General features: G+C 39.4%; 2 protein-coding genes across 5 annotated transcripts in view; both read right to left on the bottom strand.

Annotated features, from left to right (window-relative positions):
• The window catches only part of DCT (dopachrome tautomerase), a 78,989-nt gene extending 72,837 nt beyond the window's left edge, over positions 1-6,152 (bottom strand). Inside the window, exon 1 of the mRNA XM_006270182.3 lies at positions 3,713-6,152. The gene's annotated coding sequence lies outside the window, so the exon portion shown is untranslated. The remainder of the gene's footprint in view (positions 1-3,712) is intronic.
• Positions 6,153-6,244: 92 nt separating this feature from the next.
• Positions 6,245-27,280, bottom strand: part of TGDS (TDP-glucose 4,6-dehydratase) — a 34,041-nt gene continuing 13,005 nt past the window's right edge. For 3 of the 4 annotated variants that reach the window (XM_014597005.3, XM_019486960.2, XM_006270181.4), the window contains exons 4-12: positions 23,572-23,662; positions 21,681-21,823; positions 18,596-18,694; positions 15,764-15,823; positions 13,690-13,733; positions 13,170-13,335; positions 10,993-11,051; positions 7,830-7,927; positions 6,245-7,348 (exon numbers count right to left, since the gene is read on the bottom strand). In XM_014597005.3, coding sequence (XP_014452491.1) covers positions 7,248-7,348; positions 7,830-7,927; positions 10,993-11,051; positions 13,170-13,335; positions 13,690-13,733; positions 15,764-15,823; positions 18,596-18,694; positions 21,681-21,823; positions 23,572-23,662 — 861 coding nt within the window. In that variant the 3' untranslated portion in view covers positions 6,245-7,247. Of the gene's footprint in view, positions 7,349-7,829; positions 7,928-10,992; positions 11,052-13,169; positions 13,336-13,689; positions 13,734-15,763; positions 15,824-18,595; positions 18,695-21,680; positions 21,824-23,571; positions 23,663-26,211; positions 26,340-27,280 lie in introns of all 4 variants that reach the window. The other variant, XM_019486961.2, reaches the window with a different exon arrangement.

The raw sequence follows: 27,280 nt of genomic DNA, 5'->3' as shown, positions 1-27,280 counted from the left end.
AGCTGGCAGAGACAGAAAGGTCTTTCTGTGGCTACTGGCCACCAAAGGCTTCACAATCGTGATTTTACTTCTGGAGCAGGCTAAAGGAAGCAATACATCTGCACCCATTCCCCAAACAGCTCAGAAGAGGAATATTTGGTGACTTTTAACCAAATGCAAATCTTTTCTAGCACTAAACCAAGCATCAGCTTTCTCAAGTTCTGCCACCTCTGGGAGTTCTGCAGCTGTCCACTGCTTTCCTTGGCATACTGCAGGTAGCAGCTTTGGGTACGAGATACTCTCAGAAGTGGAAATGTTGATGACATTTTCAGAACAAAAAAACACAGGTAAAAGATTTCATTTGGGAAGAGGCAAAAATTAAAAACTCTATAATTTTATGTAGTGGAAAGGTATAGCAATAATTTATGGCACAGCCCAAATGCTAGTGTCACATTCCTTTTATGATTCTTCCTAAGAAAAATCACCTTCATCTTACAATTTTATTGTACCCAATAATGACTGGCTTGTTCATAGGTGGTGCATACTCAGCCAGGGAATTTCTTCTAGTGATCCAGCTGATGTAGGCTTATATTATTGGTAGTAGTTAAACTTTAAAACATGTGACCACATCCATAAAAGTTAAAAAGTATTTGCATTAACTTTCTCACCTATCACTGAGAGAACCAGTGCTGCCAAAGGCTAACGGCTAACCTTGGTTTTGCTACAAGCAGTGGCTCCTGGTAACTTTGGAGATTGGATTTACAGAACTGACAGAGAAGTAAATTCAGTTAGGCACAGTAGAGTTCAGAGTTCCTAGCACAGGATAAATAACTGGAATATTTTCATCAGAAATATTTTCTGGCAGAAAGATTCAGCTCATCAAAAGCTAAAAAGAGAATCAAGCATTGAGAAAGTTAACTAGAAGGTTTTCAAAATAAAACAAGTGGATGTCTCATCTCAAAACAACTTTTATTTCAATTTTTTACATTGAAAATGAAATAAAATTATTTAAATCATCATGAAATATTTCAGTTTTATCTAAAGTTTAAAAAATTAACTGGTAATGTTAAGTCTGTTTGGTTTTCATTCCTTATCAGAATGGAAATGAACTTGAAATCCAGAACTAGTAAAGAATGTACTGTATTCACTTAGGATATGCAAAGCCAGTGGCTGTCTTTTGTGTATTGCAATACTGCAAAGGAATCACATCCAAGCCTAGGGCCCTCTAGTGCTGTGTACTGGACAACTATAATTAGGGACAGACCCTACGATGAAGAACTTGTAATCAAAATAGGACAGACAAAACATGGAGGAAAAACAACATGAATGTCATCATTTACAGGTAAACTGAGGCATAGATAGAGACCTTATCCAAGGTCACACTGGAAGTCTGTGGCAGAGTTTGGAATAGAACCCAAATCTCATTGCATTTCTTTACTAACAAGAACATCAGCCCTCTCAAAGGAGCCCTCACTGATTGAAATGCTGTGCATATTAACTTTCTTTGTGCAATATTTATTGCTACAATTTCAACTTGTCTTGCAATAGGAATAGCAAGAACTTTGAAAAATGGATTGAAAGGTTGCCTTGTTCCACTTTGCTTTATGTCAGTACCTTTCAATTCTCTGCTGAAATGCTATTTTGTAACTTTTTGTAGCAATATTTGGTGAATTACAACAGATACTGTCACGTCTCTTTATACCAGCAGTTCACTGGGGAACCATTTATCTTATTCCTTCCACAGTAGAAGCAGCTGTGCTAATGGTAAAATAAAATATTCCTCCAAGGACTTTTCCTTTAAAGGACAATTCCTCCCAGGACATTTGCTTGTCAGGGCAACCTGACCTGGTGTATCCGAGTAGCTAAGGATAAAAGAAGAAAGAGAAATATGAAAATTGAGTGGGAACAGCATGTCAATGAGGGCAGGAACCAGTTTTAAGGGTTGTTTTTTGAAAAGCTATGTGACTTAGAAGCATAAGCTATACTGAAAGTCACTTAAGCACCTCTGAAAGTCCTGTTAGTTTCAGTAACATTACTAGCATAACTGATATGTTGCCATAGTTAGTAACAAGCCCTATGTTTAGGGCACCTGTAAAATGTGGTAATGAGATGAGCACAATTTATACAACACATCAGATCATCCCTACTTCCAGTCCTTATTTGAAGAGTCACCTAATAATCTGTTATTATGATAATCTATTTTACCTTCCAAAGTAAGTTTATAAACATTTTACATTAGGAATGTTACCATCTCCCCAGCCTGACCTGATACTTCTATTTAACAGAAATGCATTACATTTTGAACACTTAAAATCCCACTTTCAGGAGTAGCTACAGTGAGAACAAATAACATTTTGTACTACTTGACAAAACATCTTAAAGTATCTTAATGCTCTAAAACTGTTGGTTGCTAAAGAAAAGGATGAACTACTATTTCCATTTTTGAAATACATTATCTAGGGACAGTTTAGAAACTGGAATAGTACCAGTAAATTGTGTGTTAAATAAAGCTATTTAATAGAACCAAAAATAAAATCTATTCTTCAAAGTGTTGGATTACAAAATTGTACTAATAGATTATTTTAAAATGTTATCTATTTAGCAATACACATGCAAAAAGGTGATGAGCTGTTGATACCCAGAGTCCTTTACTTCCTATGTTCTTCCCAAAACATGAACATTGGAAAAAAGTTACAAGGTGATTCCCCAGCACAACCTGAACTCTGCCTCACTTGATTCCTAATCTAAGGGAAGTCTCCCTAGGTCTGTCTATACTTGATTTCCAATTAACTCAATCATCTGATGTGCTATTCTGAACACCCCACAAACTTTTTTTCCCCAGGAAATAAACAGAAGTTTATTTTAGCTTGAGGCTAAATATTTCTCCTGTGCTAAATGTTTGCGAAAGGTCCAGACTAGTATTAAACTGCAAAGGAACTCAATTTGAAAAAATAACAAACAAAAAATCAAGCATAGACACATTTTCTGGCACTTTGTCTTCACTATGAAAGATGTGTGTTCTTAAAATCAAAGTAAAAGCCTGAAGAAGAGTAATTACTAATTGAAATCCTCATGAAAAAAAATTAAAATTTTAGGCAAGATGAGACAGTTTGTCTCAAGTTAAAAACACTTATTTGTAGCAAAGGTAGCCATGGAAACTTGCCTCTTCCCCTCAGCCTTTTTGTGTAACATAAGCGTTAAAATTCAGAACTAACTCTGCCCTTTATCGATGATACCACATAAAATATTGTCAGTGCGTGAAAAGAAGTGCTGAACTTAGGACCTGATGGGCACAAAGAAAATGGCTGGTTTAATAAGAAAGAAGATTAAAGTAGTTCACAGTGCTTTCTATTGGCAGCCTTTCAAGGGAAGGGCTAGGGATCTAGAATTACATTATGGTTTATGGTTTTTCCAACACTGTAAAATCAGCAGGAGTGTCAAATTAGCCTAGCCACAGCAACACAAAAACAGTGTTACGCTGTTTCTGGTTCAGGACATAGTAGGTACAGATTCTCATTGTGTATTTCAGCAGGACACTGCCTGATGTGGTAAGAATTATCATCATACCCAAATCACATTTGCAAAGGTATGGGAATCTACGGAATTCACACTCAACATTTTCATTAATGAAATGTCATTAATGAAAATTTTGAGTGCGATTTTTTTTTTTTTGAGTGCATATAGGAACAGAAGCATGCTTGAGGAAAAAAAACAAACTGTGGAGGGACGGTACCTGTAAGAAAGTTTCCTCTTTGCTCTTCAGCTACTAGATGCTGAGAATAGGGTGCTAAAGGCATGGATTACAGAGCTCCAATGCTGGAGAATGTACAGCAGCTCTCAAATCCTTCTTCCACATTGCAAATTAAAGGCACACACACATATCTTCTCAGCTCTGTATTGCCTGCACCATGGACCAAGCCTGTCTTCAATGCCTCCCTTTCCTCATTGCTAACTATCTGTAGTGTGCATACAATTCCTGTTCTTAGCACCACCTACAGCTCAGCATTGCACTTTAAAGTTTTGCCATCCTCACCATCTACCTAGTCAGATGGCTCCCAGCTCCCATCATCTCATCTATCAGAAAAGTCTGTGCATGCCTTGGAAGGAGGGGAAGGGAGGGAGTCCAAATAGAGATAGGAAGGTGGGACTCCTTTTTTCCTCCACTGGGGTTTACAATATTTGCATCAAACACACTGGGTAGCAAGCCTGCAGGCTCTTGAAATATCTCAAGTATCCTCCTAAACGCCAACTCCTTGAGGTTCTTTTACCTTTAAACGACTCCTTAGCCTCAAGCCATGCAGAGCTCTCCTTGCACTGCATGTGAACAAATGTGGCTTTCTAGGCCCCCAAAAGACCAAAAGACCTTGGCTGTTCTCCTGCTGCATGTCTGCTACCTGTTCTTAAGTACCCCTCTCTCTCTCCCCCCCATTTTAGTTCTATATGCTGTGGCATGCACTGAGCTTTCACATCTACTTAAATTTCAAAGATGGATGCTCCTATGAAGGGGCAATTGCCCATCTAGCAGCAAAATTTAAATAAATAATCTGCAGGGAAATAGTGGAGCGCCATTGTTTTTGAACACAGAAATACAATGTTTGTCCGACCCTACCTACTATGAAACATTAAAGTTAGCACTGGATTCCTGAGCTAACATGCCCATGGTATGAACAGTTCTAATCACGTCTCAAAAGCATTTTTCAGATTTTCAAATCTCGAGCCAAAATAAGCTCCTTCTAAGAGCCAAAAGTAGACCCATTCCAACTTTCCCCAGTATCAGCAGCTCCCCAACTACACATCTCTCCTCCCCCATGTCTACTTTGGAGGTGCTCCTACTGATCCTGGAGATAGTTGCAAGTAAGAAAATACTCCTAGCTCCTTAGAAAACTCTGCAGCATTAGACCAGTCAAAAGGGTCTCATGAACTCAAAGCCTAGCAGGTCATGGGTGGCCACTTTATGCTGTTTTTTACAGCCCTCAACATGGATCAACTTCAAACTGGTACTAGGCAGCCTGACAAACTCAAAAAATACACACCTCTACTTCTGTAAGCATCACAGATCTTTAAGAAATAAGTGATCACAACTTCAGTTACAATGGGCTCTAAATCATAGCACTTGCATCACTGAGTAGGTCAATACTGAACTACCTTTAACACCAGAAGTAAAATACAACCTACAAAAGCATCAGGTAAAGCCCTAGTATTAGACTAGTCCAGACGTTGCAATCAGAAGTATAGCACAAACTGGAAGGAATACATGTCAAGGTAGACAGGTTTTAAATAGATCTTAAAATAAGCAGATTGTTGATGCAGTATTTCTTTGTAGTATATTCAGTTCAGAGGTCAGGAACAACTTAGAGAAATGGGAATGTGCAGAAATTCTTGAACATACCTCAGCAGGAAACTGACTAGATGACCTACTCAGGTACTTTCCAGCCTTACATTTAAGATTCTCAGAGTAGCGGTGATTACAGAGCCAAAGGATCTGGGATTGCATTATAAAGGCTACTGCAGCTCTGCAGTCAACATGCAAAAATGAATGTGAATTATGTGAGAACTCTGGCTTATTTCATACACTGTTATACCAAAGTCATGAAAGTTGTTTATAAACCACATTTTCAGTTCAAATTAACAAGTGATATCTCTATTTAGTCACACTTTTAGTTACTGCCAGAAATAATATTGTGTACTTAGTGTTTTCAAGTGTAGCTTCATGACAACTGAGTTAAGACTTAGAAATGGTTTTTTACATTAACTGTGCAAGGATAGGCACATAAGCATGTCTAGATCAGGATGTCCAACTTCTAAGCAATTTGTGGTACCTGCTGTATCTCACCCATGTATCAGCACCATTCCCCCTCACATCATATGCCAGACCCCCCACCTTTCACCCACACCATGTTCTGGCCTCAGCTCTCCAGATGAGTTTTCCCACCACACCACAGTAGCACTGTGGGCTTCCCTGGCAGGGCAAGCTCCACTGCCCTGCCCTGCCCCCTATGGAAACTGGAGGACAGAGGTAGAGCCCAGAGACCTAAGTTGTTGTTGCAGGAACAATGGGGTGGAGCAGCAGTACATGCGTGGGAGCCCAGGGGCTACAAATTCTCCCCTCACCAGCTGCATACAGCTCACAGGCCACCAGTTGGTGTAAATGATTTCACCTTAGACAGAGACAGACAAGTTCCACAAGAATATTAGGTTCATAGTCAACTCTCAAAAACGTATTAGCCCTTTTCACAGAGTTTGAGTTGACATTGAATTGTACATGAACAGTGCACATATTTTTCTTTAATTTTAAACAAAGTGAGCCTTACAGGAAAATGTTACTAACAGTGATAAGATAATGATCTATTGATGAAACAAGTTTTTTTAGCTTTTATCCCTATGGGTAAAAGCAAGAATATTCTTCACTTACAGGCAGTTAAGAGCATTTGAAATACTGTAACAAATGAAATACTGTATCAAACAACATTTCATTTCCTCTAAACATTACAATTGTAAACATCAAGGAGAAAAGAATTCTGAGTGGAAAGTAGTAACAAAGCAAGACATGGCTGTGGCAAGATAATTTGAGGGATCTTAACAGACAGTAAAAATCAGTGAAAAATAAAAACTTTTTTCTGAAAGATAGGATAACAATATTCTCCCAATATTTTTGGATAAGAGTACTCCCCCAAGAGAAATTAAAAACACTTCCTTTTACAGCTTTTAGCATCGACTATGAACTAGCATCAACAAAAGACAAATACTGCACTGGCAGGGAAATGGGACATTGACCATACAGGACCCCTTCTCCAACTGTTATGATTCAATATCTCTTTGTAGATTAAACACTTTCTTTACACAGTCACTGAATACCTGACTAGAAATTTAAGCCATCATATGATGGAAACAGTTTATTATACATTATAAAAATGATCTACTAGTACATATGAAATTTCTGAACTAAAAAGTCATTTTCATTGAAAGTGAACAAAACAGTTTAATAACTGTATCAATTTAGTGTTATAAAAATCTTCATCCACATGAATTCCTTATTTTAAATTCCTATAAAAAGATTTAATATTGCACTGAAAGCTGACGTTTAAATATATTAACATTATAATAAAAGAATCAAGCGTGAAAAAGTTCTTAAAATCCTTCTGATTTTTAATTAAATTAAGCACAATTCTCCACGTAGATGAAACTACTGTAGGTTGGTCACTTGATTGCAGGTTTAAGTTGACAAAATGATCCCGAGGTAGAATTTTCTTCATGTTCTTCCTTCTATTCTATGATATATCAATATGCATAAAAGGTTGTGTCACAGGGAAGGGCTCCAAAGCTTTCTCTACATTTTTCCAGTTGTGAAAGTTCTCTCTGTACCATTCAACTAATGTAAAGGAAAAATAAAGACACATAGGTTAGATTAAAACAAATATACAAGTTTTCACGTGTACCTGAGGAAAAAAATCAGTGCAACACCACTAACAGTTTAGGAACTAATTATTTAGAATTTGTGTTCTGTGATAAGTGTAGTCAGATAATATTTGGAATTTTTGTTAAAATCCTTATGCGAAACATTATTCTACCTTATTAAAAGTATCAAGTTAATTTGAGCACCTGCTGCTAAATTATACCAAATATGGCAGGTGACTCAATGGATTTCTTAAAAAGACAGGCATTTTAGCTACTTAGCAGGAGTCAGTTTCATTGGCTACTTTTTAAGTGCAAGATCAGCATTATTCTAGCTTTAGCTACTCATGAGATTATGCCACTATTTTCAGATTTTAAAAAGGAGAAAAGCTTTCCCTCCCCTCCCCCACCCCTGCTGTTACCCTCCAATTAACCAATGGTATTAAAAGGTGGTATACTTGTTTTCTTTATTCCTTCTTTCCAAGGCACTTTAGGTCTCCATCCTAAACTGTGCATTTTTTCTGACTTCATTGGATATCTTATGTCATTGGTAGGTCTTAAAAAAAATACAAAAAAAACAGAAAAAAAAACTAGTTTAGTTAAAAGCATAACAATTTTGATAAATAGTCTGTACAGATTTTGGTCTACAGCAACTTCAAAACATCATATTAAAAAGTGTTTTAAAAGACTAACAGAACCAAAACATTTTCCACTCTGACAAATTAGATTCACTACACCGCTATTCCAAAATAAGGCTATTTTACGCAACTATGACACTGCACATTTAGCTTGAATACTCACTTGTACACTGCAACATGGATAGCATTTATATGAACGAGTCTCTTTTGGGCACCCGGGTATTGTGTAGTTAGCATTACATGGGCAGAACCAATCATTGTGCATATATAACTTTGCACTTGCAATTGCAGGAAGAAGATATTAGAAATTTAAGCTTCCTAGTAACTTTAACCCCAATGGGCACATCCAGACAATCGTGGTTGTGTGGTATGTGGTGATGCAAACACCTTTTCCAGTACCACATACTGCACAGCCTGCGCTGCAAGGGGGCACAGCCCAAGTGTGCGCTGCTCCGTTTTTTTTTTCTGCAGATTTTTTTGACACCTGGATGTCCAGGGGTCAAGAAAAACCTGCGAAAAGAAAAAACGAAGCAGTGCACACTTGGGCAGCATGCGCTGCTGAAAAGAGGAGCTGGGCCACCCAGAACCATATGGCACAAGGTGTGCTGGTGCTAACTGTCCCCAGAGAACCAAACATCCATGCATATCTGGACACGCCCAGTGTGTTAACGTTACTACTCGAGACAACACACACGGTACATCCAGATGAGCACAGTCGTTTGTTTCCTTGGGGACAAGTAGTAATTGCAAATCCTGTATTGCTGCTACTTGCCCCCAGGGAATGCCCATCCCACATGTGTTCTGGCATGCAGCAGGTTACCCCAGGTGAAATAGCAGAGACTAGCGCCAGCAACTGTGCTGGCTCCAGCAGCCTTACCTGGGGTCCTGGGGGCCCCCCAAGGCTGCAGCCACAACAGGAAGCCTGGCTGGCAGCTGGACTGTGGCTCTGGCCAGCCAAGCTCTGGTTTTGAGTGGCACATACTGCTACCATGTGCGCTGCCCCGCTTTTCTTTGGCATGGGTTTTTTTTAAAAACCCCATGCTGCAAAATAGCAGCATAGGGAACACACACATATGCAGTAAATGGTACCGCAGATGGGTCTGTGGCGCCACATGCCTCCGCTTATCTGGACATGGCCACAAAGTTCAAATTACATAATTCAAAGCTATCAAGATCCAGTAACAAGTATTGTACTTTTTATCTAGCAAGCTGCTTACTAGCTTACAATTGTACAAACACAATCACTGTTGGTGAAGCAAATAATAATCTATATTCCGAAAGTGTTCCTATTACTGACAACAGATAACTGGCATTGAATAGTTTGCCTATACTTGTAGCCAAAGATGAAATTATACTTAAACAGTTTCTATAGCATAGACAAAGTTTTTTCTTAGGCAAATTACTTCCAGACACAGTAAAGATTTAAATCAAACAGTATAAATTGTTATTTTTGCCACCAAAATTCTTTACTGAAATCTAAACTGCAAGGCTAGTTTTTTCACTCTTCCTTCATATTTGTTTATCGTATGAAGCAATGCTCACATTTTACAAAAGACCTAGCTTTTGTAAGACGCTACTATTTTTACCAACTTTCTGGGAGGTTGTCTGCTCCCAAATTCTGTAAGAAATCCCAGGCAAAATTATGCCAGGATTTATTGCACTTTATAACAAAAGTGTCAAATGCAGAACTAAGAGGCTACATGGGCCAAATTCTTGTGCTTATGTAACTGCCACAACATATTCAGATTTTAGTTATATCCTTTCTAATAAATTACAAGCTCTCATGGTTGCTAGAATGACCTTCCAAATTTGAACAATGTAACTAATAAAATCACTGCCTTCTTAGATCTGTGGAAAGACTGAACCTGTGATCTGAGAGATGCAAAATTTATGGATTCTGTTACTCTCACTGAGTTAAGAACTCTGAAGCCATTGTCAACATTAGCTATTCCACTGCTGATCGGTTTTAGATGATGGAACAGGTTGGGACTAGAGCCTAAAGGAAGGTAGCAGTCATTGTGGGGGTAAAGGGGACAAAAAGGAAAGGAAGAAAAAAAAAAATGGTAGAAAGAAGCAGTGGTTTAAAAAGAGTATTTTCTATCCTAGGTAATACTGAATATGATAAGCAAGGACCCAGGTTTCCATTTCCCACAAAAAACAAAAAAACAAGAAATGCCCCCAAAAAACAAGAGAAAACCAAAGATTTCCCATTTTTATCTGCCACCACCACTGCAACACTTGCCCACAGAGCCGTGAGCATCACCAGCCGTGGCAAAGCAGTGCGGGGTGTGGCAGCCGCTGCGTGCAAACCCCCCACTCCTGACTGGCAGGACAACGTGTGTGTGGCCCACAGAGGGACATCACTGCCCTTGCCCCCTCCCTGCCAGCCCTGCTCTTGGGAGCAGGCACAGAGACCTCCCTCCTCCATTCTAGATCTGGCTCCCCCAGCCCCTGCCATTACCCTCACCCCACCCCTGCTGCACTGCGCCTGCGCATCTGTGTCTGTCTGCACCTCTGTGACAGCACCTGTGCGCCTGCATGCGTGGGGCTCGGGGGCTGCTGTTGGGGGAGTGAGGGACACCAACGGACCTGGAGAGGGCTTTGGGAGGGCCTTTAATTTTACTCATAGATTCAGGTTTTTATCAGAGAACTTGCAATTTTTTATCAGGGAAAACCAGGATCCCTGGCGATAAGGTATTAAGCAAGTTACAATTTAGAGTTAAGATCCATCATAAGTGTCATATTCTAATCTATATCATTATCTGAACATCCTGATATTCATGGCCATTTTTGTATAGATTAAATGTAAATACCATGAAATTACACAAAAGGCCATCAGAAGAACCCAAAACCAAGTCTTTGCAATGATATAAGAGGTCTTGTGTTTTAGAGACAAAACAAAAAACACCACAAAACTTTAGGATAACATCCCCTTACTTGTAATTAACAATCAGTGGTAAACTGACTAATCAGTACACCTCACCTGTCTTTGACATAATCCACCCAGTGTTCCACTTCAGATTCTGAACTGGTCTTCTTTATCTGGGAGGCAGAAAAGAGCAGATCATTTCCCATATTAAAAACTTGGCTATAATATACAATTAGTTCCAATTGTTATGCATAAGAATCAGTACGCACTTAAAATACTAAAGATATAAATTGTAACACTGGAAAATGAAACCTACTATCATGTATTATTTCATCTAAATTTCAGTAAAATTATATTAGGCAAGGCTGATTAAGTCATTGTTCTAAACCAGTGATTGTCAACTGGGGATACACGTACCCTAGGGGTACTTAAAAAGGTCATAGGGGATACAGGAGGGCTCCCTCCTGCTGTGCATACCCTGGCAGTGGCCCGGGAGGCACGTATCCCCCCCCAGTCTGTGCAAAGAGTGAAGGCGGCTGCTGCTACATGCTGGACTTCGTGCACTGCTGCCCCAGGAGCGATGCAACGGCACGTGCCTGCCACTGCTGGGCTGCATTCCGCCCCCTGCCAACCAGCAGTGGGACGCATGTGGCATCACACTGCTGGAGCAGCTACAGCAGTGCACAAAGCCCAGAGTGCAGCAACAGCCACCTTACCCTGCACACAGATTGAGGGGGAGGCATGAGCCCCTTGGGCTTCCACCAGGATGCATGCAGCAGCAAGAGCTGTCCCCCCCCCCATGCCCCTGGATGAGCCTCCCAGGCTCCGATCACCCCCTGACCCAGCCCAGCCGGGACCCCATTTCCCGCAGCCCCTGCCCCACTCCCTCTCTCACCGTAGGGGCCTCACTTTCCCCTCCCCCTCAGACTTACCTGCTTGGGGGGATGGGGGGGGGGTGTACACATGTGCTCAAACCCCACAAATATTTTTAAGTTATAGGGGTACCTGAGCTGAAGCTTTGAGACAGAAGGGGTACACTTGTTAAAAAAGGTTGAAAATCCTTGTTCTAAACAGTCAAGATTATTACAGTTCCAATGACCATGCTTTCCCTGGCACCTCAACTACTTAATACAGTATAACCTCATAAATCCAGATATAAAAAATCTGGCACTTTTAAAGAATATGCTACTTTGGTGAGTAGCAGAGGCCAGTTCCAGAGCAGCGCAAGGGGGAGTCTGAATGTGGCGGCTGCCGCTGCTATCCACCACTGCGCCACCGCTCCATGTGCAGACACTGCTTCAGGACCGGACACCACTATCCCTCCTTCTCCCTCCGTGACCAGCTGCTGCTCTGCTTTCAGAAATCTAGAATTTTCAAGTTTCTGGCAGGTGCTTGGTCCCAAGCATGCCAGATTTATACGGTTATACTGTACTTGAATTCTGTATAATTGGTCAGTTACAGTAGGTTTTATCAATGTTTTTGGTAACTCCACATCCATGAGCAAAACAAGTAACATCAAAAGTATTAGTCACTTGATGGCATTAGCCTATCTGAAGGCCATGTCGAGATATAATTTTTTTTTCAGTGCCCAGTGCCAGTATTTTTTGTGATAGGGACATCAGTGTGCTGTGGTCAGGAGGACTATGTTAGCATGCAATAATGCAGGGACTGAATTCCTTCAGACTTACAGGTCATTTCTGCTATGTCAGGGTTACTGTATAGAATAGCTTACAGCGATATTTTGCATATTGTATACTACCTGTTCTGTAGATCAGCATACTACTTTAAGGCTGCCAAAATCATGATCTTTCACACCCCAAGACCTAAGTTAAGTTAAACGTACAGTACCATATTTACTTGCACACCATATGCCCAGTCCCCAAAAATCAGCCCTCCAAAAGTGTGATGCATGATTTAAGTGAGAAAGCCAATCTCTCCACCAAAATTGAATCACAGGGACACTGCAATGGTTCCTGGAGCTGTCATCCTTTCCAAACCAAGGAGGAAGGGATGCAGTGTAGTCTTCAGCGTCAGTTTTAACCTTTTCACAGATGCCAAAGAAGTTACTGCCAATACAATAGTGGCTGCAAGACAGTTAAACTGTAGTTTTTGACTGAGCAGCAACAGTTGGGATTCAGCTATGACCTCATTCAACCTTCCCAAAACAAGGTACGCATGGTATGCAGAAAAATACAGTAATTAAAATCCCTTTTATTGTAAAAGGGATTTTACAGACATACATGATTGTTATTAATGACAACCCCCAAGCCCCGTTTACACGGTTTACTTACTAACTGTATTAATTCTTTAGCAAGTTGTGTAATGGACATTTCAAAATTGGTTCCAATGTTATAAATTTCGCCTGGCTTCCCCTCCTTTAGAACAGTAAGGAATGCTTCTACTACATCAGTGGCATAAAGGAAATTTCTTTTTTGAAGCCCGGAACCGTGAATGCAGCTAATTGAGAAAAAAGATGTTCTGTCAGAGCTTTAACACAAAACTGTGTGATTATTCTATCAACATAGAATTCAATGTGTTAATCAGACACTCCATACACAAAATATGTTTTTTTCTTGAAAGAAAATTGTTTAATTTTAAAAAACGTTGAATAGTTCCACATTAAAAATTTAACTAAAAATCCAAAGTTAGACTTATTCAGCTAAGCATTAAGATGCTTTCATTTTTTTTCAAATGATCATTTATAAAGCATACTGAATGGACTGCAATTTTTTAATTAAAACTTGTCCATCTCTCTCTCTCACTGCAAAAAAACCCAGAAAAAAAAAACTGTTAAAAAATGAAGTTACATACCATTTCCTGTTCTGTTGCAACAATGATATAAACTTTGGAATAACCTGAAACAGTAAAAAACAAAATAAAAAAGGAGTTTACTCTAGGTAATTAAAACAAAAACAAACAAACAAACCTAGACATATATAAGGACACAGTGACTTCAGTGGGGCCATGGTTTACCTGTAAAGAGTACTTATCTAAAAGCAAAACATAACAACACACTGTGAAGTTAAATGGCAGTACTGAAAAATGTCCCTTTGAATTTTATTTAATAGAACAATTCTCTCTAAACACTTCTATTTTTACTATGCACACACAATGTTTCTGACAACCAACTGAAAAGCTTTTAGAGAAGTTACAAGGCTATCCTAGTTTTCTGTTCAAACAAAGCACTGACATACAGCGCAGATATCTTTAAGTTAAGACAACAAATACAATTCTGTGGAACAAACAGCAAATTAATAGTGGATACGCAACATGAGGAAATAACGTTTGTGTTTTGTCAATAGAGATAAATCAGTAGCTATAGATCTTACTCTGTTTATGCCAGCAGTCAAGCCCTACAAGGACGTTATGCATAACTTCAGAAGGAATAACCCCTTATTTCAAAAGCATGAAAGTTAACTGAGTTTAAGTGCTTGTCATATCAAGATTAAAAGGGGGCCAAACACTCAAGTAAGGCCACAAAGGATAAACATATGAAAGCAAGCATGGTTAGACAGTGTCACTTAAATCAGGGATGCCCAATTCATTTGGCCTCATATAAGGAGCATGGGGCTCCTCGCAGGCCAGACCCAGACCACTCTACTTCTGGCTGTGATGGCTGGCGCTGCTGTCTTGGTGCTAGCAGCCAAGGAGTTAATGCTGCCACCACTCAACCAGCAGAGCCATGGCAGCCAGAGCTGCAGCTTTAGTACAGCTATCATCTCAGGGGGTGAACATCATCAATTTTAGCTGCCATCAGTGACTAAAAACTGCATTCTCTAGCAGTGTTCACGCCTGCACACTTGCCATGCTGATGCTAACAGGGCTGGACAGCGGCAGTGCTAACTCCCTGGCTGCTGGTAGCTGTGATAAAAAACCCCATGGCAGATGACCCAGCTTCATGGGCTGAATCCAGCCCACAGGCCATACACTTAACATCCCTGACTCAAATGTTTCTGAGCAGGATAAAGTCCAGCAACCTGTAACAAAGTTAAATCATAAAGCCACAAACAGTCATTTCTGTGTGTTAAATTTGCAAGTGATCCCCAACTACAAAGATTCATTAAGAATATTCCATAGAACTTGAAAATGCTTGGTGGGGTATTAAATTTGTTGTTCCTTCCCTCCCTACCCCCAGCCCACCTGGCAGCAAGTTGAAGCAATAAAGCTATACACTTAAACCAATTCTGACTCAATAAGTCAATGAATTTAGCCCTTAGTTTTCTTTATTGTTTTTGAGTTACCGATGATGATTCCTCCAATTCTTTCCTAGATGCCCAAAATTAGAAACAGTGAGAAAGGCACAACCCTCACCAGAATGCTACTACAGTTTCACCAAAAGTTTATTATGTTTCACTGCTTTTGTTCTGTTTTATTTCAATTCCCAATTACACCAGTGTGCTTGGCATAATTACTATGAAAGGAAATCCCTTCCTCTAGTATCGTATTATAATTATTTTCCTGGGCAAATGCAAGAAAGAATATATTTATATTTTCTCAACACATATACCAACTGCTTCAGGTTGGTATATCCATCCATTTATTTGTTTTCACTGATGATGCCTTAGTCCTTTTACATGCAAGAGTATGGGCCCCTTAACTAACAAGTTATAACTATAACTAACAAGTTATAAAAGGTAACAATATCCCCATAGAAATTTGAGAAGCACTACCAAATATGTTGTTGGAATTCAGAAATCTCATTTTTCTGCATCACCTATGTAAGCCATCCACCCAAAACAGACTCTGCTATCTCAGGGTGACCACAAATTATTTTTCTTGGAAAACAGTATATTCTGACTGTGAGAAAATAGCATGGTATAATATTCACTGAAAACTCATTTGTATAACGAGTTAGCACTCAGAATAAAGCACACATGTAACTTACTTTTTCTGGATACTGATGAGGTCCATAAACATTGCTGCTTCGTGTAATAACAACTGGAAACTTAAAAAAAATATTAAGGATATGATTAAACAAGCTTTATTTGGACAGTTGTAATAAACAAGGTTGTTGGACCCAAGTTGCCCTAGCTTCTTTAGTAGTCAAACTCCAGTGATTTACACATGGATAATGCCTATTCAAAAGTCTGCAAATACTTCATGAACATTAAATGAAAGCTTAAGGCACAGCTACCAAATAGGCAAGTACCTACTACTTTACTGTTTGGGCTCTACCTGTAAAAAACAGTAAGTTCCCTATTCCCAAATTTCATTTATATTACTTTCTAAAGTACATTATAACCATGTACACCCAAATAGCTAAAAGGTGTATCTATCAATACTTTATTTTTAGTTTTGTGGTTTTTTGTTTTTTTAAGAAAAGTCTATTCTCCTACTCCTCCTTATGCCAAAGGAGCCACTGCAAAACCAAGTAATGGCCTACAAATGCTAAGGTAGAAACAAAATGTTCTTTAAAAATTAAGCTGCTAATGACAATCATCTGACTAGCAACTAAAAGAAAATAAGGAAAGACTAGGCAGCTGGTTTCACTGGGCAGCTGGAAACAGAGTTAATGCTATTTGAGGAAGTCCCAACTGATCTCAGTAAAAACCTGAGACTGTAAATGGCTGTGTTGCTCCTTTCTTCACACAGATCTTCCAAGCTTCTGTGATGCTCAAAATAAAAACAGACAACTGGTTTAACACCGTGTTGATTAAGCTGGGATGTGACTGGCACAGTTTAGCAGGCCTGTTCTTGGAATGATTGGCAATTAACTTGAATGAGAAACTATTAACTTACAAAGGTACATCATTCTCCTGGGAAAAAGGTATTAGCATATTTTAATCTTGCATACTTAACAGGTACTTAAAGCACTGGTATGTCTGTAGGATCCTAGAAAAAAAAGACCTCAACCCTTCAACTCTCCCACCCTAAAATTGTCGGTTTATACCTAGGGTACCTTAACATTTTCATATCTTCATTTTTTTTAAATATTGGGTTTGTTTGTTTGTTTTTTTACATTTAGCATCAACTAGTTTCCTAATTTAAATACCATATTAACTCAATCCCAAAATGACATTTTTGCCCCATTTTAACATCAGGAAGAAAGGCCCTTATCTTGGATTAAAATGCAAGGTAGCAATGCCACTGCTGCAGCTCTGGCCCAATCCGCCAGGGCCAGAGCCACAGCTGCTGCCCGCCCCCTCATTGCCTCTGCAATCCCTGCCTCTCCCCTTGTCAGCCTCAGGCCCCTGCCCCTCCCCCTCAGCCTTCCCTGCCCACGCCCCCTTGTCCCCCAGCAGCCTTTGGCCGCTGCCCCCCTGCTCTCCCTCCCCACAACCTTAGGACCACACCAGTGTTACAGGGCCATGTTCCATACCCCAGGCTGCAGCACAGAGAGAGCTTGCCAGTACGGAGTAAGCGGGGGGTGGGGCACTCACACAAGAGGTGGGGGTTCAAGTCTTGGGGGGGGGGCAGAAGCAGCACTGGGGGAAATGAGGCGGGGGGAGAAATCAGGGCCCCCAAGGCAGCTAGGAGTAGGTGGGGGGCTGAGGCAGACAGGTTCCAGGTTGTTAAGTAGAGGGGGGGGGCCTGTCTCCCCCGCCATACTACCTGTCCCCCACTCCCTCCCCAACTCCTTGACCCTCACTGCTGGCCAGGAGCGCTGCCACTGCTTTCCCCAATACAGTGGAAAATGGGATGGGACACATATTCAAGACAATCTTGCAATAATTAAATTCTGTAGGTGGAAAATGCTAAGAAATATATACATTTCCCCATGTATGGGGGGTCATCTTAAAAATTCAGTGTCACCTAGAAGTCAAGTAAATCCAGTAGTTCTTTTTGAGTGAACTGACAAGAAAAGAAAACTATAACAATATTGAAACCCATAGCCGAGTGAGACAGAGATTGAGAGAACTGAATAAATACTGGGGGGGGGGGGGGGGGGGGGGTGCACTTTCAGTAATAAGACAGGTAACAATTTTAGCTGAATAGTAAGAGAGAGAGACCTGGTTTTCTCCAATTAAAAAAAAAGGCCAATTTTCAGATTAAAAAAAGTAACTCAAGATCCACATTTTTCCTTGATTAAAATGAAACGCCACTAATATATAGTGGTGTATAATATATACAGGGTGTTTATAAAGTCTTTGTGCAACTTTAAACTTTAATAACTTTGGATATACACATGATAGAAGCAAACTGTAAATGGCGATTGAAAGCATAATTCATTAAGGTTTTTAGCATAGTACAAACTATGCACAGGGTAAGGACCACAATTGCAATTCATGAAACCACTCAGCAGCAACTGGAAAATGTTTTCTATGAGTTGGAAAATCGGATTGAATGATTTATCACGAAAGATGGCAGTTATACTGAAGGTTAGAAATTTGAGCTGTACTGTGTTAAAATGTAATGAATTATGCTTCCAATCACCGTTTACAGTTTGCTTCTATCATGAGTACATCCAAAGTTATTAAGTTTAAAGTTGTACAAGGACTTTATAAACACCCTGTATACAGTGGCGTTTCATTTTAAATCATGGAAAAATGTGGATTTGGGGTTCCTCGTTAATCCGAAAATTGGGGATTTTTAAATCAGAGAAAGCCATGATTCCTGGTAATAAGATAGGCATACAGTGAATACGCAAAGTTGCAAATCCAGGAACAGGTGGCACTGTGTCTACACTGTGGTCAATAATTTTTTTTCTGATACTCTTAAGACAAATAGGCTAGTACAAAAAAAAACTTTATAGCTCCTGAAGCATGCATAAGATTACCTGGTATCTTTCCCAGTAAGACTGAACAAAGCATTCTGCAGCTGCTTTGGACGAGGCATAAGGATTTGTTGGTCGTTTGGGTGATGACTCATCGAACTCCTAAAATAAATCAATATGAATGATAACGTGCTTTAGGCAATACCTTTTATCCAAAAGAATCCCAGAATGCTAGAGAGGCTTCATAATGATGTCATAGTCTGAACATTTTCTCTCAAACACAGGGAATAGAACACATTAGGTGTTCAACAGTACTGGAGGTGAAGATAGCATGATAAAAGCAAAAGCAAACGCAAAAGCAAAAAAAAGAAGAGAGAGAGAAACAGGCTTCATGACTACCAATAGCAGAAATAGGCCAGAACGCCACAGCTAAACTAACCTCCTTAAATCCATTAGAAAGGTCCTTAACAGATCACAGCCTATTTCCACCTTGTGCAAACCACCATCTCTATAGGAAATGCATTTGCAACACACAGACATTAATTGCATGCACCTCTTGGATGTTAGACCAAATCCTTAAGTCCCAGTCCTTCAGACCTTCACTGCATGAACAGTGAGGTCCGTTCACACCATGCACTACAAAGTATGGGCACCTTTAAGGGAAGAATACTGCCCACAGAATCAACATTAAGTGGCTCCCAGGATGAAGGACCTTTGAAAAATCCCAAGAACAATTACATCAAATCTTTTGAATAAAGTGTTGAACAAAATCATATAATCTGACATGTTCTGGCTGTAAATCTTATAAATTAGACCATTAAAATAATAAAATATTGGCTAGCAATGATATTCATACCAAAACCAATATCTCCTTTTCTTATAAATACAGAGTACCTTAAATATTCATAAATTAATTATGAAAACTGTTTCCTGATATTTCTTGAAGCAAGAATTACAAAGCAGTGTCTGTTGTTGCGCAACTGTGTCTTACTGGTCCAATTCACCATCATTCAATTTTGGCTGGTGAAAGTTTCTGAATCCTCTTGCTATTTGAACTTTATGAGAGGACTTCATTTGATGACAAAGTTTAAATTAATTGTTTAAAAAAAAAAGTTCAGACACTTTGTATTCAGCATTTTGAACACTGTGTTCAGCATTTTGTAGCTAGTACCTATGTCTCATAACTGGCACACTAACACGCTTGATTATAAATTTAATACCTCAAGTGGGCTGCTCAAATTATAAAACCAACTCTGGTAAGAATACATTCTAGAGAAACTTGCTTTTAAATAAAATGTTACCCTATGAAGTTTTTTCTTTAGACTTTGTAACCACAGAATAAACAGTAATAATTAAATTACATAATGTAAAATAAACCAAGAACAATTTTACCACTGCTAATAATTCTCTCACAGGTTTTTATTAAGTTACTTGGCCTGAAGCTCCGTTTCCCCATATTCCCATTGACCAAAAGTGCAACGCTACAGCCAAATTCAAGTTCAGGGCCCTACCTGCATACTGATTACCCTCTACCGCACCCCTCCATTCTTGATGAAGTGTGTGTGGGTTGGGGGGAAGGAGGGAGCAGGGGAAAGATCAGGCTACAAAACCCACACAATTGTATTTGGTAGCTCTCCAAAGCAAGGCTTCATCAATTCTGGCCCTGTTCCAAAAGAATCAAAAGATGAATTGGTTTACTGTTTTTGGGCAACTGCTACAAATTAAACAAGCCACAGCCAATTCTTCTCCCCACCACCCAGAACAGACAGATACTAGACACTGCAGAAAAGGGATGAGAGCTTTATCTAATCTGGTTCAGTCATCAGTTAGCTACTTCTCACACAGCTGAGACAGACAGATACTGGAAACTCTGCCTCATGGTGATCAGCAAGATATAAGCAGTCAGCTAATCTCTTACTCTATGATTTTTTACTGAAGCAGCACTCTGCTTTTTATACTTCACATAATAGATGACTGACCCTGCAGAACCAGTTCTGGCTCGTTTCATTTCCCAAGCTGCTATACACAGCAGACCTCAAAACAAATCCACAAGAAGGCAAAGGCTCAAGGGCGGAGAAAGTGCACCCAAAATATAATAATCTGAGTTTGTCTACTTAGTCTTAGAATGCAGAGACACAACTAACTCTTATCTTGATAATCTACAGACACAGTCCAACTCTTGTTAGTGGAGGTGATCTGATGCCGTCTGATACAGCAATGGCATTCATGCAACTTAGCTTGAGAAAACATCAACCTTCTCAAGCAAAAGCACAAAACATTCTGCCAAAACTTTTCATCTTAATCGTCTTGCAGGTGGTCACCAGAACCATGCTCAACCATACTCTGAACTGCATGATCTTTCAAAAAGAGCAAACAATCCCTGTTCTCATTCCTGTATGGCTGTGATACGTATCCTAACAAAGTGCTAATCCAAAATGACAATCCTCTGACTATGCTATTACAGATAGCAAAGTTGATTATATACAAATTAAATCTGGAGCCTACAGTATCCATTCCTGTAAGGAACATAATTTCTTCACTCTTCCTGGACTAAAATGGCTACAGTTGAAATTGTACAATATTCCCTGGTGGTTAGCAGTAGTTGTTCACAGATGGGAAGCCATAATATTTTCCCTAAATAGTTACTTCTTGTACTGATGAACTAATCATTTCAAATCATGCCTGAAGTGTGCCAGATATTTTAAGTATGACAAACCAGTTCCCTGCTATGAAGAGCTTACAATCCAAGTTGACAGATAGACAAGAAAAAGTGAACACAATTTTGTTTGCTTTCTTTTAATAAGGACAAACTCAAACATCTCCTGGAACAGAATTTATAGCAGTATATTCATTCCATATTGCTCATAAGATTAGGCAAACACTTCATATTTGATTCACTATACCAACCACAAACAGTCAATAAGAGGCTTGATGCTAAATGAAGTATTATTAACAAAATCAGTGCCTCTTTACAAGCCAAGGCATCTTCAGAAATCAAGCCTGCATTATTTTAAAAAGCTGGGGTAAACTAATCTAAAAAAACTGTTTTGTTTAAACTCTTAAAAATATACACACACACACACACACACACACACTCAAAAGCAGAGGTAAAAAAACCCCCAAAACATTGAAGCATTTTCCTGCTTACCTCATCACTGCTACCTCCATATACTTCGTCTGTACTGACATAAACAAACTTCTCCACACTGGCTTCATATGCAGCAGTGACCAGAACATGAGTACCATAAACATTCACATATTTGAATTCCAGAGCATGCCAAAATGAAAGATCTACATTTTAAGAAATGAAAGAGAACTCATTCTGTTATAATCTTAATAGGGAAGAAAATGGGGGAAATAACACACAAAGATATTAATAGCAAACCACTTCATGACACAGCCAGGATTAGAGCTTTTGATGTTCTTTTATTTGAGGTGTTTAATTAAACAAATGTCTCAATGCAAGTACAATATTTCATACTTTTGTTCCATAGCACAAAGTATATTTTTCTTGATAATAAACAGTTTTCCTTGATAATCAGGGATCCTGTTTTTCTCCGATTTAAAAAAAATCCCCAATTTTCAGTTAAACCGAAAGCAAAAAAACAAACCCCCACAAGTAAAATAAACAAAACCCGGAACCCACATTTTTCCATGATTAAAATGAAACACCACTAAAATGTATATACATGTGGTGTTTCATTTTGATCACAGAAAAAAAAAAAATGTAGATTTTGGGTTACTTGGTTTTTGTTTGTTTGTTTTTTAACTGAAAATTAGGGTGTTTTTTTTTTTTAAATCAGAGTAAACCAGGATCCCTGTTGATAATAAAACAGTAAGAAGAACTAAAGCCAAGATAAAGTAGAGTATCTATACTTGCATTTACATTACTACAAGTTTTAACTCAAGTTAAAAATGGCACTTGAATTGTTGTATGCATACACACCAATACAACAGTCATCTATAGACTGCAGTACAATATCAAAACATTAATCTATTATTAGATATTATCCAATCAGATGAAAAAGGTTACATTAAAGTCCTTATGCATGCAAATTTCTAGTTTCAAACCATTTATAGAGATACCTTCAGAAAAATCTTTACTGGAACAAAGTGTAAGTACACCCCAAAAGGCAAAACTACATTAATATAGAAAAAATAAAGTCTTATTTTTAAAAGGGAAGTTGTTGCAGAATAGACTAAGATGCAAATTTAAAGCACAACTGCTATTCTATATTAACTCTATGCGGACACCTTGAAGTTGCTTGAAATTTTTCTGTTTAGACTGCTAGTAGTAGTTAGGATCAAGGAAGCCAAAGGTCAATGGCATCTCTCACGTGGACTTCTACATTTACTTTATTTAATAGAAATTGTCAACAGAATTACATTAGGACCCAAATTTGGGGGAGCAGGGGTTTGTTTGTGGGTTTAAAATATTTTCTCTCTCAATGCTATTCTCTTTTACCTTGTCTCCAAGCATGAACTGCAAGAATAGTTGTTAAAAACTTCAGGAAAGTATGTTAAAAACTGGAAGCTCATTTTTACAAACCAGGACCTAAACTCCTAAAACTGTTTTCTAGATACTGTATTGCTATTATTCCAGGGCAATTGCACGTAAGCTCCAGAACAGATTTTTTAACGATTTAAAAACAAAAATGTAGTTAGCACACAGTTTGATAAAGTTCAAAAAGATATAAAACAGGTGATGGCCAGATAGTAGTACAATATCCTTAGGGGTCAAATTTGTTTTAATCAGTACTCCCCGGTTCAGACTTCCCACATCTGTAGTCTTACCCTGGGGCATTGTTTTATGACAAACAGTAAACCCCTAAAAACAGGTTTATAATGCAAATACCAACAGACCTTGAATCATAGCAGTGCTACTTTGAACTGCTATAATAAACTGAATACTATGGTCTTTAATGTAATAATGTAATATGAAGGGGAAAAGAATGAAAACAGACGACATGAATAGGTTACTTATGTCAAACAACACATCCAGTACATTTATCACTGTAACAACATGCAATAATGCTCACCTACATGTGTTTGTGCTGCAAAATGTAGGACTATATCAATTTTCTCAGTTTCAAAAAGCTGTTTTATAAAATGAGGTTCACAGATGTCACCCTAAGGGGAAAAAAGTTAGATTGAAACAAAGCTATCAGTAGAAGTCAGCTTTCAATAATACTGGAGCAGCAAACCTCCGGTGTACCAAGTTTTATATGCTATTTTACTATTGCAGATATTGTATTGCCTTGACTATGCCTTCACGCAAAACTATATACTTTGACTGTTTATATACTAAAAGATGAACCATTTTAAAAATTGAATTCTAATTTTAAAAGCGTACAGCATTCATTTACACAAGTGGGGCTATTTTCATGAATAAATCATGAGCTTTGCAATCTCACTCAAAGCTTTAAACAAAAACAACCCCCCCAAATCCAAAAAGCCAACCACACATGTCATTTGGGACTTCCTTCTATCATAGCAAAATTATTTTCCTCCCTAGATTTATAGTCCTGTTAGAAATTTAAGCTACAGCTGTAAAATTTCAACTGGAAACTTCCTTTTTCTAAAAGACGTATACATATTTTTTTTAAGACTGTGCAGAAAATGAAGAGTAGAGATATAACTAATGACCTTTCAAGTATCATGCTCTTTACTCTGTCTAGAAAAAAACTGGTTGATGCTGTTCTATGGCATTAACAGCAAGTACTATGAGTATTAAAACAAGTCACAGTGTCGTGTTGTAACAACAACTACCTTCCAGGGAGAACATGTTTGGCAGATGACAGAAGGATCTCTCTATGTTCTGGAAGTCTCAATTATGGATCTACCAACCATCAATATTAATTTTTAAATTACATACAGAATAACTATAAACTGGCAACTGCCAATACCCCTCTTATGCTAATTACAGACATGAGGCTGTGTGACCAGCAATTATAACCTTACAGCTGAAAAGGGTCAGCTGAAATATCAAGATAAAATATAAACTATTATAGAAAACAATTTTAAAGGTTTGTCACATGATCTCCATGAAGCCAGACTGCAAGTACTAACTTAAAAAAAAAAGTTTTTAAATAAAATAAAATTAAAAAAAAAAAAATCAAAGAATATTTAACTGGAAAAGAAAGTCAGGTAACAAAAAATTAAGGTGGCCGATAGAAAGCAAAACATTAAGGCAGTATCTATGCTGATCCTCTCCTGATCCTAGAGGTCCCGTCATTGAGAAAATGAGAAAGGGAGAGAGAGATAGCGTGACCACATGTAGGTTCAAGAACCTGACCATATCCCTCAGAGGGAAGGGGATACTCAAGTCTACTCTGAGCCCCTCAACGCAGCTCTGAACACATCTTCACTGCCTAACTCAGAGGCTCTCAATCTTTTTAAATTTAAGGCACCTCATCACTAAAAAATAAATAAGTAAGTAAATACATAAATGTTTTTTGCTGTCATGCCAATAGAGAACCACTATTGTGGTGCCCCTGCTTACCATATTTCACAGTGTAAAAGTTGAGGTTTGAACTCAAGAAAATTTACCCTTAAATTTCCACCTCAACTTACACACCATGTCAACACTTCAGCCAGACACTGCACTGACTGATACCCTGCCAATTGGGCAGCACACAGCCTGGGTGGCACTGCCACCACGGAGGGAAGAACTGGGCCACCCTTGCAGCTCAGGGGCTGCCCAGCCAGGTGGCAGCTCGCTCCCCAGCCACAGGACAGGCAGGCAGGCTCCACCAAAAGCAGGATCGGACCCCTCACCGATTCTGTCTTCAGCAAGCTGCTGCAGCCCACAGGACACCTGGTGCCACACAGGAAAGGGCTGCCTTGCCCCACAGGCAGCGTGGGGGGCAGGGGGGTAGGAAGGTAGCAGGGTGCGTTGGCAGTGTGAAAAGGTGGTGGGGATGGCATGGGAGGCACTGGAAGCCCGGGCAGCACCCAGACCTACCCGACACCCCTAACCTTCCCCCCAGCCACTGCCTGACATCCCATGCTGCCCATGGAACGAGGCAGCCCCTTCCTGGGCAGCACCAAACATCCTGTGGGTTGCAGGAGCCTGCTGAAGGCAGATGCAGTGAGACCCGATCCTGTTTTTGGCAAAGCCTGCCCATCCTCCCGTCCCTCCCCTGTGCCTGGGAAACAAGCTGACAGCAAGCCAGGGAGCTGCCAGTTCTTCCCTGTATGGCAACAGCACCCCCTGACCTGGCCAGATGCTGCCCAAGCTCAGAAGCACCCAATCCAACACTTAGACAAGCCCACCCAGGCTTCCACTGCCTCACATGCCATCCCTACCCCCAGCTCATCCAGCCACCCTCCTGCCACCTGTCCCACCCCCCTCCAGCAAGGCAGGGTCGACTTATACACAGGATCTACAAAAATCCTAACTTTTTTGAGAAAGAAATATGGAGATAACTTATACAATGTGACAACATGTACACCATAAAATATGGTACTTCAGTAGGCTGGAATTGAAATACTACCACCACAATGAGGTGTCCTAGGTGCCTCTGTTTCCAGAAGGAGTGTGGAGGAGGGGAGGGGAAGGTAAGGGGGTGAGGCAAACCAGGAAGAGCAGCAGTAAGCAGATGTGCCTGTTTTAGGCTCATCTGGCTACGAACTGAGGCATGCCGGGCCATTCTGTCTGTCCACCATGCTGGCCGTACCTTCACTGCAGCACTTCTGAAAGGGTCTTGCATCACGCAGTTGAGAATTACTGACCTAAATGCTGATCTCTGCTGTGCCTCAATAGGAGTGAGTAGAAAAGCATCCTTAGTTCCTCAATAGTGAGCCTCTGGTTGGGAAGGAAGTATGGACATGGACAATGATCAAAAAGCAAGAAAAAATCATGGATATGCATATCTGCATTTTAAAAAAAGTGGATCTGAGACACGTGTCTTTGTAGTCTGTGCACTACAAAGGGGGAGGAAAAGTGTCAGAGTTAACTGAATTTTAAACTAAATAATCCAAAGCTACCTCTAAAATAACAGGATAAAAGTGAATCTAACTTTTTAAAGCAAGAGTTGCCATTACACGCATTTAAAATGTACTTGCATTTCAGGATTTATACTGCTCATTAAAGAATGAAACTGAAGTTACCACTAAAAAATGTCATAATCATCTCCAACATTCATAGTAAAGCTACTCATAAGCTTTTGCCTATACTGCAAATAAAATATCTAAAGTTTTCAATATTACGTTCATAAACAGTGACACCTAGTGGCTCTAAAAATAGAAAATGAACTGAAAATTATTTATTCTGAACTGCAGTTTAGGCTCTCATAAGGGCAAAAGAAGTAGCACAGATACAGCAGTATTTTGTATAACTACATAGCCAAAGGTTTTAGTTTAACATCCCTCAGAAGAAAGTTAAGTTGACTTCTCTCTCTCTCCTCCCCATTCTCAACTGTGCTCAGAATTTAAACTAATAAATGCTTTTTGAACAGCATTACTAATACTCCGCCTCCATTACTGAGTTACCATATTGTTTTGAAAGTCATCACTATCCACTTGCATTTTTTTCAGTATTCAGTGTCCACCTGACAACAGTAGAATAGGTATAAAACAATCAGCTCACTACTGTTTTTCTAAAGCAATGGTTCTCAACATTTCTAGACTCAAGGCATGCCTCCACAAGTTTTTTTGAATTTAATAGCACCCAATTTCCAAAACTAATTTATTTATTACAGTACCTACTTCCTACAATAGGGGCTGGACAGTAGGGATAGGGGATCA

Source organism: Alligator mississippiensis, chromosome 1 (assembly GCF_030867095.1).
Source record: "Alligator mississippiensis isolate rAllMis1 chromosome 1, rAllMis1, whole genome shotgun sequence".
Lineage (NCBI taxonomy): Eukaryota > Metazoa > Chordata > Crocodylia > Alligatoridae > Alligator > Alligator mississippiensis.
This window is presented reverse-complemented; position numbering and strand designations above follow the sequence as displayed.